Source organism: Rhinopithecus bieti, unplaced genomic scaffold, assembly GCF_001698545.2.
Source record: "Rhinopithecus bieti isolate Rb0 unplaced genomic scaffold, ASM169854v2 scaffold_30337, whole genome shotgun sequence".
Taxonomy (NCBI): Eukaryota; Metazoa; Chordata; class Mammalia; order Primates; family Cercopithecidae; genus Rhinopithecus; species Rhinopithecus bieti.
In genome coordinates, this window is record NW_016813238.1 from 337879 (window position 1) to 364893 (window position 27015).

Here is a 27015-nt window from a genome sequence, read left to right on the forward strand (position 1 = left end):
GGGGGAGGAGATTTTTTTTTTTTTTTTTTTTTTGAGGCAGAGTCTCGCTCTGTCACCCAGACTGGAGTGCAATGGCGTGGTCTCGGCTCACTCAACCTCTGCCTCCCAGGTTCAAGTGATTCTCCTGTCTCAGCCTCCCAAGTAGCTGGGATTACAGGCACATGCCACCACGCCTGGCTAATTTTTGTATTTTTAGTAGAGACGGGGTTTCACCATGTTGGTCAGGCTGGTCTTGAACTCCTGATCTCAAGTGATCCACCCGCTTTGGCCTCCCAGAGTCCTGGGATTACAGGTATGAGCCACCACGCCCAGCTGAGACTTGCTTTTTCTAACCTCTTTTGTCATACACCCGTGAGGGAGAGTTGAGAAGTTGAACAACTTATTTTATTTCTTTCTGTACTGATGGAAATTTTTCCATGGTTTATTTAAAGAAAAAGTAGGGCCAGGCACAGTTGCTCACCTCTGTAATCCCAGCCCTTTGGGAGACAGAGGCAAGAGGATTGCTTGAGGCCAGGAGTATAATACCAGCCTGGGCAACATAACAAGACCTTGCCTTTTAAAAAAAAAGTTAAAAGTTAGCCAGCTGTGGTGGTATGCACCTATAGTCTTGGCTACTTAGGAGGCTGAGGCAGGAGAATTGCTTGAGCCCAGGAGTTTGAAGCTGCAGTGAGCTATGATCATACTCCTGCATTCCAGGCCGAGCAACAGAGCACGACCATGTCTTTAAAACCTAAATCCAGCGAAGTGCAGTGGCTCGTGTGTAATCCCAGTATTTTGGAAGGGTGAATCAGATCACTGCAGGCCAGGAGTTCAAGACTAGTTTGGGCAACATAGACCCTGTCTCTTTTTTCTTTTTTTTTGAGACGGAGTCTCTCTCTGTTACCCAGGCTGAAGTGCAGTGGCGCGATCTCGGCTCATTGCAAGCTCCGCCTCCCAGGTTCACGTCTTTCTCCTGCCTCAGCCTCCTGAGTAGCTGGAACTACAGGTGCCCGCCACCGCGCCTGGCTAAGTTTTTGTATTTTTAGTAGAGACTGGGTTTCACCATGTTAGCCAAGATGGTTTCCATCTCCTGACCTCGTGATCTGGCTGCCTTGGCCTCCCAAAGTGCTGGGATTACAGGTGCCTGCCACCACACCCAGCTAATTTTTGTATTTTTAGTAGAGATGAAGTTTCACCATGTTGGCCAGGCTGGTCTCGAACTCCTGACCTCATAATCTGACCACTTTGGCCTCCCAAAGTGCTGGGATTACAGGCGTGAGCCACTGTGCCCAGCCTATTTTTGTTTTAATTTAAAAATAATAATTTATAGTCTGGATGCTGTGGCTCACACCTGTAATCCTAGCACTTTGGGAGGCTGAGGTGGGCGGATCACTTCAGGTCAGGAGTTTGAGACCAGCCTGGCCCACATGGCAAAACCCGTCTCTACTAAAAATACAAACAAAATTAGCTGGGGGTGTGGCAGGCACCCGTAATTCCAACTGCTCGGGAGACTGAGGCAGCAGTATCATTTGAACCTAGGAGGTGGAGGTTACTGAGAGCCAAGACAGTGCCACTGCACTCCAACCTGGGTGACAGAGCGAGACTCCGTCTCAAAAAAAAAAAATTATTATTATTATTATTTATAGCTGGGCATGGTGTTGCACGCCGGTAGTCCCAGTTACTTGGGAAGCTGAGGCAGGAGAATTGCTTGAACCTGGGAGGTGGAGGTTGCCGTAAGCTGAGATCGCACCACTGTACTCTAGCCTGGGTGACAGAGCAAGATTCTAGAAAAAAAAAAAAAAAAAATTTAAAAGAAAAAATTGCTGGATCTTATTAGTGTGTACTAATTTTTTATTGATGTGTGATAAATTATTCCAAAATTTGGCAACTAGAAGCAACAATCACCATCTCTTTAGGTGGGGAATTTGCAGTGGCTGTGTTTGGAGTAGTGGCTCTGATCTTCTAAGGTTGCAATCAAGATGTTGGCTAAAGATGTGGTCATTTGAAGGCTTGATGGGGGCTGGAGGGTCTGCTTTGAAGATGGCTCACTAGCACTGCTGGCTTTGGGAGGCACAGACAATTCAAGTGTCCTCATGACAACGCAGCTTATTTCTCCCAGAGTGAGTGATCCAATAGAGAGCAAGGCAGATGCCTGGAGGTCTTTTGTGACCTCATGTCAGGATTCACACTCTTTTTTTTTTTTTTTTTGAGATGGAGTTTCACTCTTGTCGCCCAGGCCAGAGTACAATGGCGTGATCTCGGCTCACCGCAACCTCCAGTCCTGGGCTCAAGCGATTCTCCTGCCTTAGCCTCCTGAGTAACTGGGATTACAGGTACCTGCCACCATGCCCGCCCTTTTTTTTTTTTACATTTATTTTTTTAGTAGAGATGGGGTTTCACCATTTTGGCCAGGCTGGTCTCGAACTTCTGATCTCAAGTGATCTGCCTGCTTCGCCCTCCCAAAATGCTGGGATTACAGGGTGAGCCACCACGCCCAGCTACACTCTTTCATTTCTATAATACCCTGTTGGTGTTACAGATCAGCTCTGGTCACTGTGGGAAGGGACTGCACCAGCGGGTTAATGCCAGGAAGCAAGGACCACTGGTCACCATCTCAGAAGGTGGGTGGCTATCATAGTCCTGCTTCTGGCGCCTAGTGGTTGATTTGTGTTCCTTCCACACGCAAACACCCCACTTAACTTTCTCCTAAGTCCATATCCTGTTACAGTATCAGAAGTCTAGAACCTCATCTTGTCAAGTACAGGTGTGGTAGTACCTGCATTTCCTTTAGTACAACTTGAGTGTAGTACCTTTCAATCTGAAGACATGTGAATTTAAAGAGACAAATTATCTACCCCTCAGACACCCAACATACAATGGCGAGGTGGGCATAGGATGACTAGTATGTATGGGATAATTTTTTTTTCTTTTCTTTCTTTTTTATTTTTTGAGATCGGGTCTCACTCTGTCGCCCAGGCTGGAGTGCAGTGGTGCGTGCAATCACCACTCACTGCAGCCTCGAACTCCTGGGCTCAAGCAATCCCCCACCTAAGCCTTCTGGGACTACAGGCACATGCCACCATGCCTTGTTACTTTTTTATTTTTTGTAGAGATGAGGTCATGCTATGTTGCCCAGGCTAGTTTTTAAACTCTTGGGCTCAAGTGATCCTCCTGCCTCAGTTTACCAGTAAGCGCTGGGATTATAGGCATGAGTCACTGAGTCATGTATATTTAGGTTTTTATTATGACAACACTGTACTTTTGGTACCAGAATCTGTATTAGTTATCTATCATTGTATAACAAATGATATGAAAACTTGGCTTAAAACAGCAATAAACTTTTTTTTTTTTTGAGACAATCTTGCTCTGTTGCCCAGGCTAGAGTGCAATGGCACAATCTCAGCTCACTGCAACCTCCGCCTCCCGGGTTTCAGCAGTTCTCCTGTCTCAGCCTCCCCAGTAGATGGGATTACAGGGTCACGCCATCATACCTGGATAATTTTTGTATTTTTTCTTTTAGTAGAGATGGGGGTTTACCATGTTGGCCAGGCTGGTCTCGAACTCCTGACCTTGTGATCCACCTGCCTCAGCCTCCTAAAGTGCTGGGATTACAGGTGTGAGCCACCATGCCGGGCCTAGCGTACTTTTATTACCTCTCACAGTGTCTGTGGGTCAGAAGTTTGGGAGTGGCTTACCTGGTTAGTCTTGGTTTGGAGATCTCTCATGAGGCTTTAGTCAAGATGTTGGCCAGCGCCCTGGTTACTGGAAGGTTTGATGGGTTTGGAGGACTCCCTCTAAGGTGTCCTATAAACAGGAAGCGAGTTGGCAGTGACTGTTGGAAAAAGGCCTCAGTTCTCTGCTGCGTGGGCTTCTTTATGGAACTCTTTTGAGTGTCTTCACAGCATCATAGACGGCTTCCCCAAAAGCTAATCATCCAAGAGAGCAAAGCAGAAACTGCAGGTTCTCTGAAGTCACATTTCACCCCTTTTGCAGTCTCCTGGTGGGTGCATAGGTCACCCTTCCCAGCACAGGTGGAAGCTATGCAGGGGCATGAGTTCCAGGAAGCAGGGATCACTGGCGTCTGATTGGAGACTGGCTGCAGGTCTGATACTCCTTTCCCCGGCATAGCCCAGTCACAGTTTTCAGCATTTCACATCTCTTGGTCTCTGGCATAGTAGATTCTGCTGAGTTATCCCTGGTTTTGCAAATTCTGACAGTGTTGCTGTAAGGTAGGGATGTCTCACTGTTGTAACCAGGAAATAGTCTAGTTGGTGGTGAGTGTGGCAGGGGCCACTATGGTCTCCAGAGACTCCTAGGCCTTGCATAGTGGCTCACGCCTGTAATCCCAACGCTTTGGGAGGTCAAGATGGGAGGATTATTTGAGGCCAGGAGTTAGAGACCAGGCTGGGCAACATAGCAAGACACCGTCTCTACAAGAAATAAAATAGGCTGTGTGTGGTGGCTCACACCTGTAATCCAAGCACTTTGGGAGGCTGAGGCAGGCGGATCACCTGAGGTCAGGTGTTTGAGACCAGCCTGGCCAACACGGCGAAACCCCGTCTCTACTAAAAATAGTAAAAATTAGCTGGGTGTGGTGGCAGGTGCCTGTAATCCCAGCTACTTGGGAGGCTGAGGCAGGAGAATCGCTTGAACCCTGGAGCCTGGAGGTGGAGGCTGCAGTGAGCTGAGATCGTGCTATTGCACTCCAGCCTAGGCGACAGAGTAAGACTCTGTCTTAGGGAAAAAAAAATGGCTAAGGCAGAGCATTTTGTTCTGTTTTTGGAGTCAGGATCTTCCTCTGTCACCTAGGCTGGAGTACAGTGTTGGCAATCTTAGCTTGCTGCAGCCTCAACTTCCTGGGCTTAAGCAATTCTCCTGTCTCAGCCTTGAGCCACCCTTCCTGGCCCCTAAGGCACAGTTTTAAAAATAAATAAATAGCGGGGCACGGTGGCTCACACCTGTAATTCCAGCACTTTGGGAGGCTGAGCTGGGCAGATCACTTGAGGCCAGTAATTCGAGACCAGCCTGGCCAACATGGCAAAACCCCGTCCCTACTAAAAATACAAAATAATTAGCTAGGCATGGTGGTGGCACAGGCCTGTAGTCCCAGCTACTCAGGAGACTAAGGCATGAGTATTGTTAGAACCCAGAAAGTGGAGTCTCTGTCTCAAAAAAAAAAAAATTAAAAATAAATAAGCCAGGCATGGTTGCTCAAGCCTGTAAACCCAGCACTTTGGGAGGCCGAGGCGGGTGGATCACGAGGTCAGGAGTACGAGACCATCCTGCTAACACAGTGAAACCCCATCTCTACTAAAAATAAAAAAAAAAAATTAGCTGGGCATGGTGGCGGGCACCTGTATAGTCCCAGCTACTCAGGAGTCAGGCAGGAGAATGGCATGAACCCGGGAGGCAGACGTTGCGGTGAGCCGAGATTGTGCCACTGCACTCCAGCCTGGGCAACAGAGCAAGACTCCGTCTCAAAAAAAAAAAATAATAATTGTAAATTAAAAAAATAGAGGCACCTGCGAGGGCCTGAAAGCTGGGACTGAGGAACCAGGACATGGCAGTAATGATGTTTTTGAACAGCAGCTTATGTCTGGGGGTTTGGGCTGACGGCATCTTCCCCCCTGTGCCAGCGTGTCCGGAGCGGTGACTGGAAGGGGTACACAGGCAAGACCATCACGGACGTCATCAACATTGGCATTGGCGGCTCCGACCTGGTGAGGAGAAAACTGCCTTGGGGTAGGGTGGGAGTCTGGGCTGTTGTTCCCACCCAGGTCCTTACTTTCTCCGGGATGGGACCTGGCTGTCTCCACTTTTTGTGGACTCTGAATTCTTATTCTCTGATGCTGTGTCTCCTGCCAGGGACCCCTCATGGTGACTGAAGCCCTTAAACCATACTCTTCAGAAGGTCCCCGTGTCTGGTATGTCTCCAACATTGATGGAACTCACATTGCCAAAACCCTGGCCCAGCTGAACCCCGAGTCCTCCCTGTTCATCATCGCTTCCAAGGTATGAGCGCCAAAAACTGCCCGGCCCCTGGCCGTGTGTGTGTTGGGGCAGGGAGGGACGGCTGTTTTGCTGTTCCCCTGGCCATTGGTCCCTCTTGGTGGGTTCCGAGTGAACCATGGTTTGTGGTTCAGGTCAGTACAGCTGCCCTAGACTGTTTCCGTGCCTGGCAGCAAATAAGGTTGACTGATGAAAGCCTGAACACATCAGTCTGAAGCTTTGTGTCTTGACCATACCCACTCACCTTGCGGCATCTCTGCTCAGTCTGGGACTGCTCACCACTTTCTTACAGACCTGTTCTTTATGCCTGCTCCTGTTTTTTGTTTTGTTTTTGAGACAGAGTCTGGCTCTGTCACCCAGGCTTGAGTGTAGTGGCGCAATCTCGGCTCACTGCAATCTCTGTCTCCTGGGTTTCAGGCAATTCTCCTTTCTCAGCCTCCCAAGTAGCTCCCAGCACACCACCACACCTGGCTAATTTTATTATTTATTTATTTATTTATTATTTTTTAATATAGATGGGGTTTCGCCATGTTGGTCATGCTGATCTTGAACTCCTGACCTCAGGTGATGCGCCCCCCCTCGGCCTCCCAAAGTGCTTCCAAAGCATGTCCAGCCACGCTTGCTCCTTTCTGATCTCAGAGCCATGCCCTGATAATAGAGGGGTTTTGTTTGCTGTTGTTTATGCTCTATTTACTCACATGAATGTACATAAAATATGAAGAATTCCATCTGGGCCGGGCGCGGTGGCTCAAGCCTGTTATCCCAGCACTTTGGGAGGCCGAGGCGGGTGGATCACGAGGTCAGGAGATCGAGACCCTCCTGGCTAACACGGTGAAACCCTGTCTCTACTAAAATACAAAAAACTAGCCGGGCGGGGTGGCGGGCGCCTGTAGTCCCAGCTACTCGGAGGCTGAGGCGGGAGAATGGCGGGAACCCGGGAGGCGGAGCTTGCAGTGAGCCGAGATCGTGCCACTGCATTCCAGCCTGGGTGACAGAGCGAGACTCCGTCTCAAAAAAAAAAAAAAAAAAAAAAAAGAATTCCATCTGAATTCTGAGATACCTTCCAGCCTGGGCCGAAGAGAGCCTCAGGCTGACTGCAGCCCTCCAGGGGAGAAGCTGTGGCCTTTGACCTGCAGGCTTAGGGTCGGGGGTGTGTGTTTACCAGCCTCCCTCCTCTGGTTTTAAAGAGTTGGAATCTCAGGAGGTTATGTGGCGTCACTGTCACTGACCTGCAAATACTGCTCCATGTGACAACTGGGCATTGCCTTGGCCTCTGCTGCTGAGCCCTGGCTCGAGGCTGCACCCACCCCTGAGCTCGGGCGCCCACTGCTATTCTCTTCGGTTGCAGACCTTTACTACCCAGGAGACCATCACGAATGCGGAGACGGCGAAGGAGTGGTTTCTCCAGGCGGCCAAGGATGTGAGTGGGCTATAGGGCCTCCCTCGTGGTCAGCCTCTGGACTGGGAAAAGCAGGGTGGACCCCTGAGTGACCAAGTCTGGCCCTGTCTCTCCTGAAGTTGGAAGCGGAAGGTGGCCTTGCCAGTGCCTGCCTTTGCTAGATGAGATGATTGTTCATCTTGGCTTTGCCAGACCCAGCCTTGCAGATATGACAGAACCTGCTCTCGCGGGCTGACAGCCCTTGTGTTGCCCTTTCTCTAAGGTTCTTTGGTGCAGCAGGGACTCTTGGCCACACCTATTTTATAGGGGAGGGATGTCCCTGAGCCCCGCATGCTTGTAAGATGGGATGAGCAGGCAACTTGTGACCCATCTGCTTTCTTGACCTTGACCTCAATGTGGGCCTCCTTCAACAGTCTCAGAACCAGGGACTGGGAATCTCAGTCCCATGCAGGGCCTTGGTTCCTCTAGTGATGGGGAGTGACTGCCCCTTGTCTCCCTGGGCTGGATTTGGTAACTTGGCTCTGTCTTTTGTAGCCTTCTGCAGTGGCGAAGCACTTTGTTGCCCTGTCTACTAACACGGTAGGTGCCCCTGTGATCCCCTGTACTGCCTTCCTGGGAGGGCCCAGCATGTCTAGGTCATGGCCTCTCAGAGACGTGGTTCATAGGTCTGGTGGATCTTGGCTTGGCTGATGGTATGGAAGGGTTGGCTGCCTGTAAGCTGCAAGCCTTCCTTGCCTTTTCCACGTTTACCCATTCAACCTCTGCAGCCTTGAGGAGAGAGGCTTGGAGTCAGCGGGATCACGATAACCCCTTTTTCCATCTCCCAGGCCTGAGTGATACCCAGAACCCTCCATACACATGACCTTCCTAGGCCTCTGTGCGCAGCATCTCCCCAAATGGGACATGCTGGGTAGGGGTGGAGGATGCATTCCATTTTTCACATAAGTACATAAAGTCCCAATGAAGGGAGGTGACACTTTGCCCCCTACTTAGTGATTGTTGTTTTGTGTGTGGTGTTTTTTTTTTTTTTTTTTTTTTGAGACAGTCCGCTTTGTTGCCCAGGCTGGAGTTCAGTGGCGAGATCTTGGCTCCTTGCAACCTCTGCCTTCCAGGTTCAAGTGATTCTCATGCCTTAGCCTCCTGAATAGCTGGGATTACAGGTGCACGCCACCATGCCCGGCTAATTTTTATATTTTTAGTGGAGATGGGGTTTCACCATGTTGGCCAGGCTGGTCTCTAATTCCTGACCTCAAGTGATCCGCCCACCTCGGCCTCCCAAAGTGCTGGGATTACAAGTGTGTGCTACTGTGCCCAGCCTATTTTTTGAGACAAGGTCTCGCTCTGTCACCCAGGCTGGAATGTGATCTTGTGGTGCGATCTTGGCTCATTGCAACCTTTGCCTCCTGGGTTCAAGCAATTTTCATGCCTCAGCCTCCTGACTAGCTGGGATTACAGGCACCCACTACCACATCCAACTAATTTTTGTATTTTTGGTAGAGACAGGGTTTCGCCATGGTGGCCAGGCTAGTCTCGAATTCCTGACCTCAAGTGATCTGCCCACCTCGGCCTCCCAAAGTGTTGGGATTATAGGCATAAGCCACTGTACCCGGCCCACTCAGTGATTGTATGAGTAGGTGATGCCAGAATTAGAACCTCGGTCACCTGCCCCCCAGTTCTCACAGTCTGCCTGGCCCCAAGGTTGTGCAGGCTCAGCAGGGCATGGCAGAGTAAGGGATGTTCCAGGAGTGACAGCAGCAGTCAGCCAGTGGGCACTGTGCTGTGTCAGAGCTGGGGACCACACCCACATCACTCCCTCCCACCCCCTCCACCATTACCCCTACATCTCTGCCTCCAGTGCTCGCCCGGCTGCAGCAGGACGCCATAAGGCTGGCTAACCATAGCACTGTTGCCTGCCTCCCACTGACTGGTCAGCAGGGCTTCTCCTCCTGTGGGGAATAGGTAAGGGGTTGCTGGCCCTGTCTGCCTTGGGGACCAGAATACCTGATGTGTCCTCAGAGCTTCTTGGTGCAGTCACCCTCCCACACATGGGAAGGGCTGGGTGACTGTCCAGCCTGTGTGTGGTTGCCTGGCCTGGTAGGTGGCCCCTGCCCATGCTCGGGTCCCAGTCCTAGGTTCGGTTCCTAGATGCCCTGAGGGGTCATGCTCTGGTGTCCCAGACAGGCCTGGGTGAGAGCTGTTGCAGAGCAGTGGTGGGCCAGTTCCTCACACGGGGTTATAGCTGCCCTCAGCAGGGGGCTTTACAGGTGCAGCGTCACTGGTGTGCCGGTCATGGACTGACCTGGTGTCTATCTTGGGGTGGGCAGATCCTGGGCCCTGCCCTCGACTCACCGGCTGCTCCAGCCCTGCCCCATCCCTGGCTCTGGGGAAGGTGAGGCTCAGCTCATAGAGCATAGCTCCCTGCCTCCTGGAGCTCCTGTTTTCATCCCACTAGCAAATGCTTCCTTTCATTTCTCTCCCTTTGTTTGTTTGTTTGTTTGTTTGTTTTGTAGACCAAAGTGAAGGAGTTTGGAATTGACCCTCAAAACATGTTCGAGTTCTGGGATGTAAGTACAAGCACTTCTGCACTGGGTGAATTAAGTGTCCTTTGCCAAATCATGGCCGTTGAGGGGCCCATGAGGTCAGGTCAGTGTTTATTGAGTACCTGCTGCATACCTAGCTTGGGGAAAGGTAGGCCCTCAGAGAGGCTTGGAGGACAAGAGCAACCCAGGCAGGATGAGGGCTCCACTTCCACCTGAGGGCGGGCTAAGCTTGCATTGCCAGATGACACTCCCTTGGGTGCCTGCCTGCAACACCCACTGTGGGGTAACCTGAGTCCCCCTTGCCCCCCTCACAGAGTTGAGGTTGTGAGTTATTCTCAGTGATGACCTTTCTCTGAACTGCAGCCACCATCTGTAAAGGCCAAGGGGCAGGGTGAGGCATGAGGTATGACCGGGTAGGCCTGGAACAGAGCAACAGGAGCTGCAGGAGGAGCTGGGGGTGGCGTAAGGAGGCGCCAGGCTGGGGCAGCTTGCAGAGCAAACCCTGCCTTGAGTGACAGGGCTGCAGACCCCTCTGTAGCAACAGGTGGTCCATGGGACCACCTCTGCTGGAGCCGAACAGTGAGCTGCAGCTTTCCTTGTGCACTTGCCTGAGCTCAGCAGTGGTGTGAGGAGGGCTCTGGCTGTGAAGCCTGGGGTGCAGGGGTGCAGTGCAGGGTGTGGTGTGGGCGCTGTCAATGCTGTGGGCATGGCCAGGCTTAGGTGCAGGGTCTAACACTGTGGCAGGCGCAGCAGAGAGGGCATTGCCCATTTGGTGGTTTTCCCACCTGGGGCTGTTTCCAGGCGTTTGGACTGGAGGCCCTTTGCTTGGTGATGGCATCCACAGACATAACCTTGTTCCTTTGAAAGCTCTAGGGGCCTTTTGCTACCGGGGTCTGGGAGAGAATGAACCCCTAATGCCTTAAGCCATCCACTGTGTATAATGAGTTAACTTCTTTCTAGAATGAGACTAGTTACATACCATCCTTGGAAGAATTGACAAGAGTCACTCAAGTCATTTTCTGCATCCTGTGGCTCAGATGCGGAACCCCGGTCAAGAGAGACTGTGCGGCTTCTAATAAATGTTGCATGCCTGATACTGGAGGGCAGGCACCTTCCACCTCCTCCTTGGGATCTGGAGCCTGAGCAGGTGGTGGGCAGAGATGTGTGGGTGCTGCTGCCGGCCAAGGAGCCAAGCAGATCGGGGGTGTCCTTGCTCGTCACCACCCAGCGTACAGAGATGAGTTAGGTTGTGGCTTAAGGAGAGGATGGGTCTGGCCTCCCAGGTAAGGCCTAGGAATGATATTTAGGCACAGGAACATGGGGCCAGGGCTGGCTGGTGATTCCTAAGCGGAGGCTTCCTGGGCCAGGCTAGACAGACCACAGGGGATGGAGGAGGGATCTGCCTGAGTTACTAGAGTATCCTGCTGAATCCAGAAGGTGATATCTGAAGAACCCAGGGATAGGAGCAGGTGAAGTTCCTGGAGGTAGGGTCTCGGGTGAGCTACAGCCATCAGCTCAGGCCTAGGGATGCAGTCCCGGCTCTCAGGTGAGATCAGAAGAGTCTTGTCTGGTAGTGGTAATTCTTGGTCCGCCAGGGCCAGTTGTGGGGCAGCCTTGGGTGTCAGGATCAGGCAGGGGGGTGGTGGGAAACCGCGGGGTCTCTCAGGGCTCAGTCAGAGTCAGCACAGGGCCAGTTTTGGCTGGGGAGGCCCGAAGCGGAGCCAGAGCAGATCCAGGTGAGTTCTGAGGAGGAGCCAGGGCAGAGAGAGGGACCCATGGGTCTGTGAATTCTGGAGGAGAGGCAGGTATTTAGAGATGGTTCTGTCAGGTGGAGTCTGAGGAGCCAAAGCTATGTATGTGCGTATGTCAGCCGGGCTCTGTGGGAGGTGGTGTAGACCTATGGCATGGGACAGGTGTGCACGCTGGGATCTCTGGCCGGTTCTGGAAAGTGAGGATCAGGTAGTGGGTGGCTGATTGCTCGAGTGGGGTGTTTAGAACCCAGGATTAGGGACACACGGGTCAGCACCTGCTTCTCAGCATCCTGACTGGGTGTGATGGGCAGAGCTCAGGGCGTCAGAGGCCTCTGAGAATTCGTGACTGAAGTCCAAGTCTGTGGCGTCAGGGTCTGCAGAGCCCAGATGCGGGAGAGGTAGGAATGTACCTGGTGATAGGAGGCAAGGACAGGGGAGCTGGGGCAGGTGAGGCAGGCAGGTGGCATGAGGAGCTGTGCTGGGTGGGTGTGGTCTGAGTGGCTCAGGGTGAGTAAAGGTCCAGAGACCTGAGTCTGCAGGGCAGACGTCAAGGCTGAGCCAGTCAGACAGTGTTTGTTACCACTGGGCTCTCACCAGGCTCCCTCAGGCTGAGGTCAGCAGCCAGTGATCTGTCATGTGTGAGGAAAGTGTCTGTTCAGGTTAGGTGTGTATAGTGCAGCCTTTCAGAGCTGCGTCTGTCTGAGGTCCCAGGAGCTGGAATCAGACAGGTTTGTATGGCTGGGTTTCTAGGGGAGGCCTGAGGAGCCAAGACTCTACTCAGGTAGGCAGAACTGGACCAGTCCGGTAAGGACGTTGGAGCTAAAGATAGGCAGACAGGTTGAGCTGGGTCTGACAAGTGAGGCTGGAGATCCATGATTGGGTCCAGGTTGGAGCTGTGTCCTCAGGCGATGTCTGAGCAGCTCTGGTGGGTGAGCCTGGGAAGAGACCAAAAAGCTGGAGTCAGACAAAGGGACGACGAACTGCATCCATCTGAAAGGTGAATGAAGCCTGGGTCTGGTCGAAGTACGTAGAGCAGTTCCAGCAGGCGAGGTTTCAGGGGTTAAGGTGAGACATGGGTATGTATTTTTGGGTCTCACAGGTAAGGTGTGAGCCACTGAGGTCAGGCCCTGGTTTGTATCCCAAGTCTGAGAAGCATGATGGGTAGAGTTTGTCAGGTGACATCTGTGAAACCAGGGGCACACATAGGTAGGTTGACCAGAGCAGCCATAGTCAAGCTAATTAAACTATCCTGCAGTTGAGGTCAGGCACAGGTGGAGAGAATGATCTATCACGTGAGGCCCAAGGAGTCGGGGTTAGGCTCATCTACAAAGACCTGGATGTGGTAGACAACCTCTGAGGATATGAAGTGAAGGCAGGTGGATAGAACCAGGTCTCAGGAGGGTCTGAGGTGCTGGGATCTGGCACAGTGAGCAGGTCTGGATTTCCTAGGTGGTGTCAAGACAGGTGGGAAGGCCAGACACAGTGGCTCATGCCGGTAATCCCAGCACTTTGGGAGGCCAAGGCAGGCAGATCACTTGAAGTCAAGAGCTCGAGACCAGCCTGGCCAGCACAGCGAAACCCCATTTCTACTAAAAATACAAAAATTAGCCAGGCATGGTGGTGGTGCATGCCTACAGTCCTAGCTGCTTGGGAGGCTGAGGCACCAGAATTGCTTGCACTGGGGAGGCAGAGTGAGCCAAGATAGTGCTACTGCACTCCAGCCTGGATGACAGTGAGACTCTATCTCAAAAAAAAAAAAAAAAACAAAACAAACAGAGGTCGGGTCGGGTGTGGTGGCTCACGCCTGTAATTCCATCACTTTGGGAGGCCAAGGTGGGTGGATCATCTGAGATCAGGAGTTCAAGACCAGTCTGGCCAACATGGTGACGGGTGAAACCCCATTTCTACTAAAAAATACAAAAATTAGCTGGGTGTGGTGGCACGTGCCTGTAATCCTAGCTACTCAGGAGGCTGAGGCAGGAGAATCGCTTGAACCTGGGAGGCAGAGTTTGCAGTGAGCCGAGATCATGCCACTACACTGCAACTTGGGCAGTGAGAGTGAAATTTCATCTCAAAAAAAAAAAAGGAAAAAGATGGGTGGGTAGAAGTTCATCTCCTGGGTGAGGCTGAGGAGCTGTGGTCAGCCACAGGTAAGTGGGCATGTGGAATTGAGTTTCTTGGGTGAGGTTTTTGGAGCCTGGTCCAGGTACATCTCTTCGGGTCCATCAGGTCTGAAGAACAGGAGTTAAACACAGGTGTGTAGAGCAGGGTTTGGCAGGTAAGGTCTTTGGAGCCAGAATCAGGGCAGCTTCACAAAGCTGGGTGTGTTCATGAGACCTAAAAAGTGTGTAGGATGAGATAAGAGCAGCTGAGGTGTGAAGTAGAGGTAGGCAGAGCTGGCCCACAAGGTACAAGCTCAGGGACCCTCACCACATGCAGGTAGGGGGTGCTGGTCCACCAGGTACAAGCCCAGGAGCCAGCATCGAGCACAGGTAGGCAGATCACCAGGTATGATCTGAAGAGCCAACATCAGGCTCAGGTAGGTAGATCTAGCATGCCAGGTATACTCCGAAGAGCCAGAGTCAAACACAGGTAGGTAGAGATAGTCTTTTAGGTGTGGTTTAAGGAGCCAAGGTCAAGTACAGGTAGGTAGAGCTGGCCCACTGGGTGTGGTTTGAGGAGCCAGGGTAAGCACAGGTAGGCAAAGCTGGCCCACCAGGTATGGTCTGAGGAGCCAGGGTCAGGCTCAGGTAGGTAGAGCTGCCTGCCAGGTATGGTCTGAAGAGCCAAGATCAAGTACAGGTAGGTATTCTGGGTCACTAGGTGTAGTCTGAGAACCCAGGGTCAAGCTCAGGTAGGTAGAGATAGCCTTTCAGGTGTAGTCTGAGAACCCAGGGTCAAGCACAGGTAGGTAGAGATAGCCTTTCAGGTGTGGTCTGAGGAGCCAGAGTCAAGCACAGGTAGGCAGAGCTGGCCCACCATGTGTGGTCTGAGGAGCCAGGGTCAGGCAGGTAGACAAAACTGGTCTGCCAGTAGTCTCTTGAAGGAGAGCTGAGGAGTTAGGATTGAATGCAGGTAGATAGAGTTGGCTCTTTCAGGAGTTGGATTCAGGCACAGGAATGTGCCCCTGGGTGTTTGAGGTGAAGCCTGAAGAACCAGAGTTGATCCTAGGTGTACAGAATGGCCTCTCAGGTCAAGCCCATAGCATGGGGGTCTCCACAGGCAGGCAGAACATTGCGGGTTTCCTACAAGGTCTGTGGCCCCTAAGTTAGACGTGAGTAGGTGGATGTGTCTCTCTCAAGCAAGGACTTTGTAGCTAGAGGGACGTACACCTGGGGTCTTGCAGGTGGAGTCATTGGTGCGTGGTTCTGGCTCAGTTGTGCTGACTCAGTCTTAGGCCTTTGGACAATGGGTTAGTCACAAGTTGATAGAACTACACATCTCAGCTGGGGAGCACAGGTAGGCAGAGATGTTCCATTTGATGAGGTCTGAGGCTCCTCAGTGAGCTCATTGGTGCTGACGTTAAGCAGAGATTGGCAGCATTGGCTCTGTCTGTGAGACATGAAAAGCCATGCCAGACACGGGATGTGGACTGCCGAGGCCAGGCTCACGTAAATAAAGCTGGACCCTGGTAGGCTGTAAGGAATCTGAGTTTGGCTCAGGCAAAGGAACCTGGGTCTGTCAGTCAGGGTATGAGGGGTCAGGTTATGTGAATCTTGGTCTGTCAGCTGAGATGTCTGGAACCCATCTTCGACAGGTGTGTAACTCTGTAGCCTGAGGCACTGGAGTTGGACACAAACAGGCAGAACTAGGTCTCCCAGGTGAAGCCATTGCATCGATGCTCAGTGCTGGTATATTTATCTGGTGGTGTCAGTGAGTCTATGGCTCCAGGCTCAGTGCTGTTATGTTTACCTGATTATGTCAGTGAGTCTGTGACTCCAGGCTCAGTGCTGATATGTTTACCTGGTTGTTGTCAGTGAGTCTGTGGATCCAGGCTCACTGCTGGTATGTTGACCTGGCATTATCAGTGAGTCTGTGGGTCTAGGCTCAGTGCTGGCATGTTGACCTGGTGTTGTCAGTGAGTCTGTGGATCCAGGCTCAGTGCTGCTATGTTGACCTGGCATTGTCAGTGAGTCTGTGGATTCAGGCTCAGTGCTGGCATGTTGACCTGGTGTTGTCAGTGAGTCTGTGGATCCAGGCTCAGTGCTGGTTTGTTTAGGTGACATTGGCATTGAGTCCATGGATCCAGGCTCAGTGCTGGTATGTTGACCTGGTGTTGTCAGTGAGTCTGTGGATCCAGGCCCAGTGCTGATATGTTGACCTAGCATTGGCAGTGAGTCTGTGGATTCAGGCTCAGTGCTGGTATGTTGACCTGACATTGGCAGTGAGTCTGTGCATCCAGGCTCAGTTTCACAGAAGTTGTATAAACATGGTCTTAGGTGGGTTCTTGACACCTGGGTTCAAACACAAAGGTACTGCTGGGCTTGTTAGGTGAAGTGGGTGGGGTCTAGCCCAGGAATGCATAATTGATGAGGCTAGCCAGGCCTGGGGAAGGTGGGTCAGACACAGGTAGGACCTTCGGTGGTAGGGTCAGGCACAATTAGGTGAGTAGTGTGGGCTCTTATATCAAGGGAAAGCCATAGTCATTGTAGGTGTTTGTACCTGGGTCTGCCTGGTGATGTCTGGGGAACTCTTAAGGATCAGGTGGATCAGCTATCTGTTCTCAGCACCCTGGTCAGGTATGATAGACAGAGCTCAGGGTACTACAGAGGCCTGAGGATCTGTAACCAGTCCATGGTGTTGGCCTGCATCCAAGGTGGCATTGTGCTCCAGTTGACATGGGGTCTGAGTTAAAAGTGAGGAAAGTTGCCAGGTGCGGTGGCTCACGCCTGTCATCCCAGCACTTTGGAAGGCCGAGGTGGGTGGATCACTTGAGGTCAGGAGTTTGAGACCAGTCTGGCCAACACGGTGAAACCCCATCTCCTAAAAATACAAAAATTAGCCATGCATGGTAGCACATGTCTGTCATCCCAGTTACTCAGGAGGCTGAGGCAGGAAAATGGCTTGAACCTGGCAGACAGAGGTTGCAGTGAGCTGAGATCATGCCACCGCACTCGGTCCTGGGCAACAGAGTGAGAGACCCTGTCTCAAAAAAAAAAAAAAGAAACTGAGTCCAGTGAGCTGAGATCGTGCCACCGCTCTCAGGCCTGGGCGACAGAGTGAGAGACCCTGTCTCAAAAAAAAAAAAAGGTGAGTAAAGTGAGGAAAAAGGTACATGATGGTTAGATAAGGTGAGATCTGGGACACTGGGGCAGGTGAGGCCCAGAACGTTGAACTCACTGAGTAGCTGCATCTATAATGTGTGGTCTCAGAGGCCACTGTACTTCAAGGTGAGGTCTAGAGACCCATATCTGCAGATTGAGGGTTCGGAGGCTCAGGTCATACACTGTTTGGCATTGCTTGGGCTCTTGCAAAACTGGGATCTCAGAACCTGTTCTCGGCCACGGTGAGCAGCCTGGACTCTGTCAGCCAGAGGGCTAGCTATACTGAAGTTTAGTTTCTAGAGCTGAGTCTGGGCTGGGTGTGGTGGCTCATGGCTGTAATCCCTGAGCTTCAGAAGGCTGAGATGGGAGGCTGAGGCCAGGTGTTCAAAACCTGCCTGGACAACAGAGCAAGACCCCATCTCTACACAAAATTTAAAAAATAGCCAAGCATGGTGGTGTGTGCCTGTAGTCCCAGCTACTGGGGAGGCTGAGATGGGAGGATCACTTGAGCCCAGGAGTTTGAGGTTGCAGTGAGCTGTGATCATGCCACTGCACTCCACCTGGGCAACAGAGCAAGACCCTGTGTCTAAAAAAAACCAGAAACCTCTCAGCCACACTGGAGAGCTCCCAGAATCAGTCCTCTGTACTCCCCAGTCCATCTCCGGGGGTTTGAAGTGGCTTGTTTGCTTCTGTCCTTACATTAGCCACAGACTGTTTGCAGTCCTCCCACCGTGCCTTTCAGCTTCCACCCTGCGGTCCTCACCCCTTCCTTGATCCTCTGGACAGTGCTATGCTTCCCCCTGCCTCAGTGGGCTTCCAGGAGAGAATTAAGCCCTCACAGCCCAAGGCATCTACTGGATGTAATAAGTGGGCACCTCTCCTTCGTGTCTAGAAGGTTACTAGTCTTGGATCATCCTTGGGAGAACTGAGAAGTCACTCAAATCATTTTCTGTGGGCCTTAATTCTGTCACCCTTGAGAAAAGCTGCTTTGGCCACAGGACCTTTGCATGTGCTCTTATGGCTGCTGGAATGCTCCCTCAGTGCTTCTCTGGGTCATGCCTGCTCATTCTTGAGATCAAGGTTCAAGTACCCCTCAGGTTCCTTTTATAAGTGGCCTCAGCACCATGTTCCATTTCTCCTGAGCACTTGTTTCTCAGTTTCACATTTATTGGCCTGATTATTTGATGTACGTCTGCTACACTCTGCGTCCAGTGCTTGTGCTAGAAATGTGGAAGGTGCTCCATAACTAGCTGTCAGGGAGACGTCTGTGAAGTTCTGAGGATTCTGATGGCACCAAGTGGAGCCTGTGGGTGTGGCTTGAGAAGGTGCAGTGTGAATGATAGGCCTAGGTGATGGGCTGAGAAGATCGGTCGAGCCCAGCAGGTATGACCCATTGGGCCTGTCAGTGTCCAGGAGGTAGGGTAAGGCACAGGTCTGAGGTTCTGGATCTGTCAGTACCGCCTGAGGAGTTGGGAATGGGCACAGGTACAAAGTGATGAGTCTTCATTGTTCAACAGAGAATTTCTGGCACAGGTATGAGGATCTGGGGCTGTCAGTATCAGAGGATGTGGGGCCTGGCACAAGTATGAGGCACTGGGCCATTATTCAAGCAGGTGGGCTGGGGAACAGAAATGTAGTTGTGGGTTTTTAATATCTGAGGAGACCCAGCCAAGAGCAGCAGACAGCTGCTGGGTCTTTCATTGTCCAAGGAAACATACCTGGGCACAAGTATGAGGCCCTAGATCTGACGGTGTCTGAGGAGGTAACAGCAGGTTACAGTTATGAGGCCCTGGGTCTGCTGATGTCGGAGGAGGTAACATCTGGTACAGGTATGAGATCTGGGTCTTCCCATGTCTGAGGAGGTAGCACCTAACACAGGTATGAGGATCTAGTCTTCCAATGTTTGAGAAGGTAGCACCTGGCACAGGTGTGAGGATATGGGTCTTCCATGTGTGAGGAGGTAGCATCTGGCACAGGTATGAGAATCTGGGTCTTCCAGTGTTTAAGGAAGTAGCACCTGGCACAGGTATGAGGATCTGGGTCTTCCCGTGTCTGAGGAGGTAGCACCTGGCACAGGTATGATGATCTGGGTCTTCCAGTGTTTGAGGAGGTGAGGTTGGACTCAGGTGTCAGGCCCTTGGGCTTCCATTGCCTGAGGAGATAGCATCTGGCACAGGTATGAAGCTCTGAGTTTTCTAGTGTCTGGGGAGGTGAGGCTGGGTACAGGTATGAGGATCTGGGTCCATCAGTATCTGAGGAGGTGGGATCGGGTCCTGGTATGAGGATCTGGGTCCGTCCATGTCTGAGGAGGTAAGATCTGGCCCTGGTATGAGGATCTAGGACTGTCCATGTCTGAGGAGTTACCATCTGGTACAGGAATGAGGATCTGGGTCTGTCAATGTTGGAAGAGGTAGGAATCTGGTACAGGTATAAGGATCTGCATCTGTCAAAGTCTGAGGAGTTACCATCTGGTACAGGAATGAGGACCTGGGTCTTCCAGTGACTGAGGAGGTAGGATCTTGTACAGGTATGAGGATCTGGGTCTTTCAATGTCTGAGGAGGTAGGATCTGGCCCTGGTATGAGAATCCGGGTCTGTCTGTGTCTGAGCAGGTAGGATCTGGCCCTGGTATGAGGATCTGGGTCTGTCAGTTTCCGAGGAGGTGGGAATTTGGTACATGTATGAGGATCTGGGTCTGTCAGTATCTGAGGAGGTAGGATCTGGTACAGGTGTGAGGATCTGGGTCTTCAGGTGTCTGAGGAGGTGGCATTTGGCACAGGTATGAGAATCTGGATCTTCTAGTGTCTGAGGAGGTGAGATCTGGTATTCAGTGTGAGAATCTGGTTCTGTCAGTGACTGAGGAGGTAGGATCTGGCATAAGCATGAGGATCTGGGTCTGTCAATGTCTGAGGAGGTAGGATCTAGTACAGGTGTGAGGATCTGGGTCTACTATGTCTGGAGGTAAGATCTGGCATGAGTATGAGGATTTGGTTCTGTTCATGTCTGAGGAGGTAGGATCTGGTGCAGGTATAAGGATCTGGGTCTTTCATTGTCTGAGAAGGTAGGATCTGGTACAAGTGTGAGGATCTGGGTCTGTTCGTGTCAGGGGAGGAAGGATCTGGCACTGGTAAGAGGATCTGGGTCTGTCAGTTTCTGAGGAGGTAGGCTCTCGCTCTGGTAAGAAGATCTGGGTCTGTCAGTTTCTGAGGAGGTGGGAACTGGCACAAGTATAAGGATCTGGGTTTGTCAGGGTATGAGGAGGTAAGATCTGGTACAGTATTGAGGATTTGGGACTGTCCATGTCTGAGGAGGTAGGATCTGATGCACATATAAGGATCTGGGTCGGTCAGTGTCTTAAGGAGGTAGGATCTGGCACAAGTATAAGGATCTGGATCTGTCAATGCCTGAGGAGGTAGGATCTGGTGCAGGTATAATGATCTGGGTCGGTTAATATCTGAGGAGTTGTGATCTGGCCCTGGTATGATGATCTGTGTCTTCCAGTGTCCTAGGAGGTAGGATCTGGCCCTAGTATGAGGATCTGGGTCTGTCAATATCTGAAGAGGTAGGAATCTGTTACAGGTATGAGGATCTGCATCTGTCAATGTCTGAGGAGGTAGGACTTGGCCCTGGTATGAGGATCTGGGTCTGTCAGTGTCTGAGGAGGTAGGAATCGTACAAGTATGAGGATCTGGGTCTTTCCATGTCTCACGAGGCAGGATCTGGATCTCTCCATGTCTGAGGAGGTAGGATCTGGGTCTATCCATGTCTAAGGAGGTAGGATCTGGGTCTATCCATGTCTGAGGAGGTAGGATCTGGCATGAGTATGACGATCTGGGTCTGTCCATGTCTGGGGAGTTAGGATCTGGCACAAGTATAAGGATCTGGGTCTATCAGTGTCTGAGGAGGTAGGATCTGGCCCTGGTATGAGGCTCTGGGTTGCCCATGTCTGAGAAGGTAGGATCTGGCCCTGATAGGAGGATTATGAGGGTCTAGGTCTGTCAGTATCTGAGGAGGTAGGATCTGGGTGCCCATATAAGGATCTGGATCTGTCAGTATCTGGAGAGGTAGGATCTGGTGCTGATGTGAGGATCTGGGTCTGTCAATGTCTGAAGAGGTAGGATCTGGTACAGGTGTGAAGATCTGGGTCTGTCAGTGTCTCAGGAGGTAGGATCTGGTACAGGTGTGAGGATCTGGGTCTCTCTATCTCTGAGCAGGTAGGATCTGGCATGAGTATGAGGAGCTGGGTCTGTCCATGTCTGAGGAGGTAGGATCTGGCACAGATATAAGGATCTAGATCTTTCAGTGTCTGAGAAGGTAGGGTCTGGCCCTGGTATGAGGATCTGAGTCTTTCAATATCTGAGGAGGTAGGAATCTAGTACAGGTATGAGGATCTGGGTTCTCCATGTCTGAAGAGGTAGGAATCTGTCACAGGCATGAAGATCTGGGTCTGTCAATGTGTAAAGAGGTAAGATTTGGCCTTGGTATGAGGATCTGTGTCTCCCCATATCTGAGAAGGTAGGATCTGGATCTGCCCATGTCTGAGGAGGTAGGATCTGGCATGAGTATGAGGATCTGGGTGTATCCATGTCTGCAGAGGTAGGATCCGGCGCAGGTATAAGGATCTGGGTCTCTCCATGTCTGAGGAAGTAGGATCTGGTACAGGTATGAGGATCTGGGTCTATCTATGTCCAAGGAGGTAGGATCTGGTACAGGTGTGAAGATCTGGGTCGGTCTATATCTGAGGAGGTGGGAATTTGGTACAGGTATGAGGATCTGGGTCTGTCAGTGTCTGAGGAAGTAGGATCTGGCCCTGGTATGGGTATCTGGGTCTGTCCATGTCTGAGAAGGTAGGATCTGGCCCTGGTATGAGGCTTAAAAGAGGATTTGGGTCTGTCAGTATCTGAGGAGATAGGATCTGGGTGTAGATACAGGTAAGAGGATCTGGTTTGTCAGTGTCTGAGAAAGTAGGATCTGGCCCCCTTATAAGGCTCTGGGTTGCTCATGTCTGAGATAGTAGGATCTGGCCCTGATAGGAGGATTATGAGGATCTGGGACTGTCAGTGTCTGAGGAGGTAGGATCTGAGTGCCGGTATAAGGATCTGGATCTGTCAGTATCTGAGGAGGTAGGATCTGGTGCTGGTATGAGGATCTGAGTCTGTCAATGTCCGAGGAGGTAGGATCTGGTACAGGTGTGAGGATCTGGGTCTCTCTATGTCTGAGCAGGTAGGATCTGGTACAAGTGTGAGGATCTGGGTCTGTCCATGTCTGAGGAGGTAGGATCTGGCACAGGTAGGAATCTAGTACAGGTATGAGGATCTGGGTCTCTCCATGTCTGAGAAGGTAGGAATCTGTTATAGGCATGAAGATCTGGGTCTGTCAATGTGTGAAGAGGTAAGATCTGGCCCTGGTATGAGGATTTATGTCTCCCCATGTCTGAGGAGGTAGCATCTGGGTCTAACCTTGTCTGCGGAGGTCGGATCTGGAGCAGGTATGAGGATCTGGGTCTGTCCATGTCTGAGAAGGTAGGTTCTAGCCCTGGTATGAGGATCTTGGTCTGTCAATATCTGAGGAGGTGGGAATCTGGCCCTGGTATGAGGATGGGTCTCTCTGTCTCTGAGGGGTTGAATCTGGTACAGGTATGAGGGCTGGAACTGTCAGTATATGAGGAGGTAGGATCTGGGTGCTGGTATAAGGATCTGGATCTGTCAGTCTCTGAGGAGGTAGGATCTGGCGCTGGTATGAGGATCTGGGTCTGTCAGTGTCTGAGGAGGTAGGATCTGGTATATGTGTGAGGATCTGGGTCTCTCTATGTCTGAGCAGGTAGGATCTGGTACAAGTGTGAGGATCTGGGTCTATCCATGTCTGAGGAGGTAGGATCTGGATCTGTCCATGTCTGAGGAGGTAGGATCTGGGTCTACCCGTGTCTGAGGAGGTAGGATCTGGCATGAGTATGAGGATCTGGATCTGTCCATGTCTGTGGAGGTAGGATCTGGAGCAGGTATAAGGATCTGGGTCTTTCAATGTCTGAGAAGGTAAGATCTGGCCCTGGTATGAGGATCTGGGTCTGTCAATATCTGAGGAGGTAGGAATCTGGCCCTCGTATGAGGATGTGGGTCTCTCCATCTCTGAGGGGGTTGAATCTGGTACAGGTATGAGGATCTGGATCTGTCAGTGTCTGAGGAGGTAGGATCTGGCCCAGGTATGAGGATCTGAGTCTGTCCGTGCCTGAGGAGGTAGGGTCTGGTACAGGTGTGAAGATCTGGGTCTTTCCATGTCTCAGGAGGTAGGATCTGGTGCAGGTATGGGGATCTGGGTCTGTCCATGTCTGAGAAGGTAGGATCTGGCCCTGGTATGAGGATCTGGGTGTGTCAGTATCTGAGGAGGTAGGAATCTGGCCCTGGTATGAGGATGTGGATCTCTCCATCTCTGAGGGGGTTGAATCTGGTACAGTTTTGAGGATCTGGGTCTGTCAGTGTCTGAGGAGGTAAGATCTGACCCTGGTATGGGTGTCTGGGTCTGTCCATGTCTGAGAAGGTAGGATCTGGGCCATTAGGATTATGAGGATCTGGGTCTGTCAGTATCTGAGGAGGTAGGATCTGGGTGGGAGTATAAGGATCTGGATCTGTCAGTGTCTGAGGTAAGAATCTGGTACAGATAGGAGGATCTGGGTGTGTTCGTGTCTGAGGAGGTAGGATTTGGTGCACGTATTAGGATCTGGGTCTGTCCATGTCTGAGGAGGTAGGATCTGGCACAGATATAAGGATCTAGGTCTTTTAATGTCTGAAAAGGTAGGATCTGGCCCTCATTTGACGATCTAGGTCTTTCAGTATCTGACGAGGTAGGAATCTGGTACAGGTATGAGGATCTGGGTCTGTCAAGTCTGAGGAGGTAGGACCTGGCCCTGGTATACGGAACTGAGCCTCTTCATGTCTGCAGAGGTAGGATCTGGGTCTGTCCATGTCTGAGGAGGTAGGATCTGGCATAAATATGAGGATCTGGGTATTTCAATGTCTGAGAAGGTAGGATCTGGCCCTGATAGGAGGATGAGGATCTGAGACTGTCAATATCTGAGGAGGTAGGATCTGGGTGCGGGTATAAGAATCTGGAACTGTCAGTATCTGAGGAGGTAGGATCTGGCCTTGATATGAGGATCTGGGTCTTTCAATATCAGAGGAGGTACGAATCTGGTACAGGTATGAAGATCTGGGTCTCTCCATGTCTGGAGGTAGGATCTGGTACAAGTGTGAGGATCTGGGTCTGTCTATGTCTGAGGAGGTAGGAATCTGGTACAGGTATGAGGATCTGGGTCTATCCATGTCTAAGGAGGTAGGATCTGGCCCTGGTATGAGGCTTATGAGGTTTTGGATCTGTCAGTATCTGAGGAGATAGGATCTGGGTACGGGTACAGGTATGAGGATCTGGGTCTGTCAGTGTCTCAGAAGGTAGGATCTGGTACAGGTGTGAGGATCTGGGTCTCTTCATGTCTAAGGAGGTAGGAATCTGTTACAGGCATGAGGATCTGGATCTGTCCATGTCTGAGGAGGTAGGATCTGGAGCAGGTATAAGGATCTGGGTCTTTTAATGTCTGAGAAGGTAGGATCTGGCCCTGGTATGAGGATCTGAGTCTTTCAATATTTGAAGAGGTAGGAATCTAGTAACAGGTATGAGGATCTGGGTCTCTCCATGTCTGAGGAGGGAGGAATCTATTACAGGCATGAGGATCTGGGTCTGTCAGTGTGTGAAGAGGTACTGTCTGGCCCTGGTGTGATGATCTGTGTCTCCCCACGTCTGAGGAGGTAGGATCTGGCATGAGTATGAGGATCTGGGTATGTCCATGTCTGTGGAGGTATGATCTGGAGTAGGTATAAGGATCTGGGTCTTTCAATGTCTGAGAAGGTAGGATCTGACCCTGGTATGAGGATCTGGGTCTGTCAGTATCTGAGGAGGTAGGACTCTGGCCCTGGTATGAGGATGTGGGTCTCTCCATCTCTGAGGGGGTTGAATCTGGTACAGGTATGAGAATCTGGGTCTGTCAGTGTCTGAGGAGGTAGGATCTGGCCCTGATATGGGTATCTGGGTCTGTCCATGTCTGAGAAGGTAGGATCTGGGCCATTAGGATTATGAGGATCTGGGTCTGTCAGTATCTGAGGAGGTAGGATCTGGGTGCAGGTATAAGAATCTGGTACGGTCAGTATCTGCGGAGGTAGGATCTGGGTGTGGGTATAAGGATCTGCATCTGTCAGTGTCTAAGGAGGTAGGATCTGGCCCACGTATGAGGATCTGAGTCTGTCCATGTCTGAGGAGGTAGGATCTGGTATAGGTGTGAAGATCTGGGTCTCTCCATGTCTCCGCAAGTAGCATCTGGTACAGGTATGAGGATCTGGGTGTGTCCATGTCTGAGGAGTTAGGAATCTGGTACAGATAGGAGCATCTGGGTGTGTTCATGTCTGAGGAGGTAGGATTTGGTGCATGTATTAGGATCTGGTTCTGTCCATGTCTGAGGAGGTCGGATCTGGCACGGATATCAGGATCTAGGTATTTTAATGCCTGAGAAGGTAGGATCTGGCCCTTGTTTGAGGATCTGGGTTTTTCAGTATCTGAGGAAGTAGGAATCTGGTACAGGTATGAGGATCTGGGTCTGTCAATGTCTGAGGAGGTAGGAACTGGCCCTGGTATATGGGTCTGGGTCTCTTCATGTCTGAGGAGGTAGGAAACTTACAGGCATGAGGATCTGGGTCTGTCAATGTCTGAGGAGGTAGGACCTGGCCCTGGTATGCGGATCTGGGTCTCTTCATGTTTGAGAAGGTAGGATCTGGGTCTGTCCATGTCTGTGGAGGTAGGATCTGGTGCAGATATAAGGATCTGGGTCTTTCGGTGTCTGAGAAGGTAGGATCTGGCCTTGGTACGAGGATCTGGGTCTGTCAATATCTGAGTAGGTACGAATCTAGTACAGGTATGGGGATCTGGGTCTCTCCATCTCTGAGGAAGTAGCATCTGGTACAGGTATGAGGATCTGGGTCTGTCTCTGAGGAGGTAGGATCTGGTACAGGTGTGAAGATCTGGGTCTGTCTATATCTGAGGAGGTAGGATCTGTCCTTGGTATGAGGATCTGCGTCTGTCCATGTCTGAGAAGGTAGGATCTGGCCCTGGCATGAGGCTTATGAGGATTTGGGTCTGNGTATGAGGATCTGGGTCTGTCAGTATCTGAGGAGGTAGGACTCTGGCCCTGGTATGAGGATGTGGGTCTCTCCATCTCTGAGGGGGTTGAATCTGGTACAGGTATGAGAATCTGGGTCTGTCAGTGTCTGAGGAGGTAGGATCTGGCCCTGATATGGGTATCTGGGTCTGTCCATGTCTGAGAAGGTAGGATCTGGGCCATTAGGATTATGAGGATCTGGGTCTGTCAGTATCTGAGGAGGTAGGATCTGGGTGCAGGTATAAGAATCTGGTACGGTCAGTATCTGCGGAGGTAGGATCTGGGTGTGGGTATAAGGATCTGCATCTGTCAGTGTCTAAGGAGGTAGGATCTGGCCCACGTATGAGGATCTGAGTCTGTCCATGTCTGAGGAGGTAGGATCTGGTATAGGTGTGAAGATCTGGGTCTCTCCATGTCTCCGCAAGTAGCATCTGGTACAGGTATGAGGATCTGGGTGTGTCCATGTCTGAGGAGTTAGGAATCTGGTACAGATAGGAGCATCTGGGTGTGTTCATGTCTGAGGAGGTAGGATTTGGTGCATGTATTAGGATCTGGTTCTGTCCATGTCTGAGGAGGTCGGATCTGGCACGGATATCAGGATCTAGGTATTTTAATGCCTGAGAAGGTAGGATCTGGCCCTTGTTTGAGGATCTGGGTTTTCAGTATCTGAGGAAGTAGGAATCTGGTACAGGTATGAGGATCTGGGTCTGTCAATGTCTGAGGAGGTAGGAACTGGCCCTGGTATATGGGTCTGGGTCTCTTCATGTCTGAGGAGGTAGGAAACTTACAGGCATGAGGATCTGGGTCTGTCAATGTCTGAGGAGGTAGGACCTGGCCCTGGTATGCGGATCTGGGTCTCTTCATGTTTGAGAAGGTAG

At 51.3% G+C, this 27015-nt stretch overlaps 1 protein-coding gene across 2 annotated transcripts in view; it reads left to right on the top strand.

Annotated features, from left to right (window-relative positions):
• GPI (glucose-6-phosphate isomerase) overlaps window positions 1–27015 on the top strand; it is a 46466-nt gene that overhangs the window by 7769 nt on the left and 11682 nt on the right. The window contains exons 1-6 of one of the 2 annotated variants that reach the window (XM_017847869.1): window positions 2443–2600; window positions 5569–5699; window positions 5845–5991; window positions 7337–7408; window positions 7922–7966; window positions 9898–9951. In XM_017847869.1, coding sequence (XP_017703358.1) covers window positions 2444–2600; window positions 5569–5699; window positions 5845–5991; window positions 7337–7408; window positions 7922–7966; window positions 9898–9951 — 606 coding nt within the window. In that variant the 5' untranslated portion in view covers window position 2443. Of the gene's footprint in view, window positions 1–2442; window positions 2601–5568; window positions 5700–5844; window positions 5992–7336; window positions 7409–7921; window positions 7967–9897; window positions 9952–27015 lie in introns of those variants that run through there. The other variant, XM_017847868.1, reaches the window with a different exon arrangement.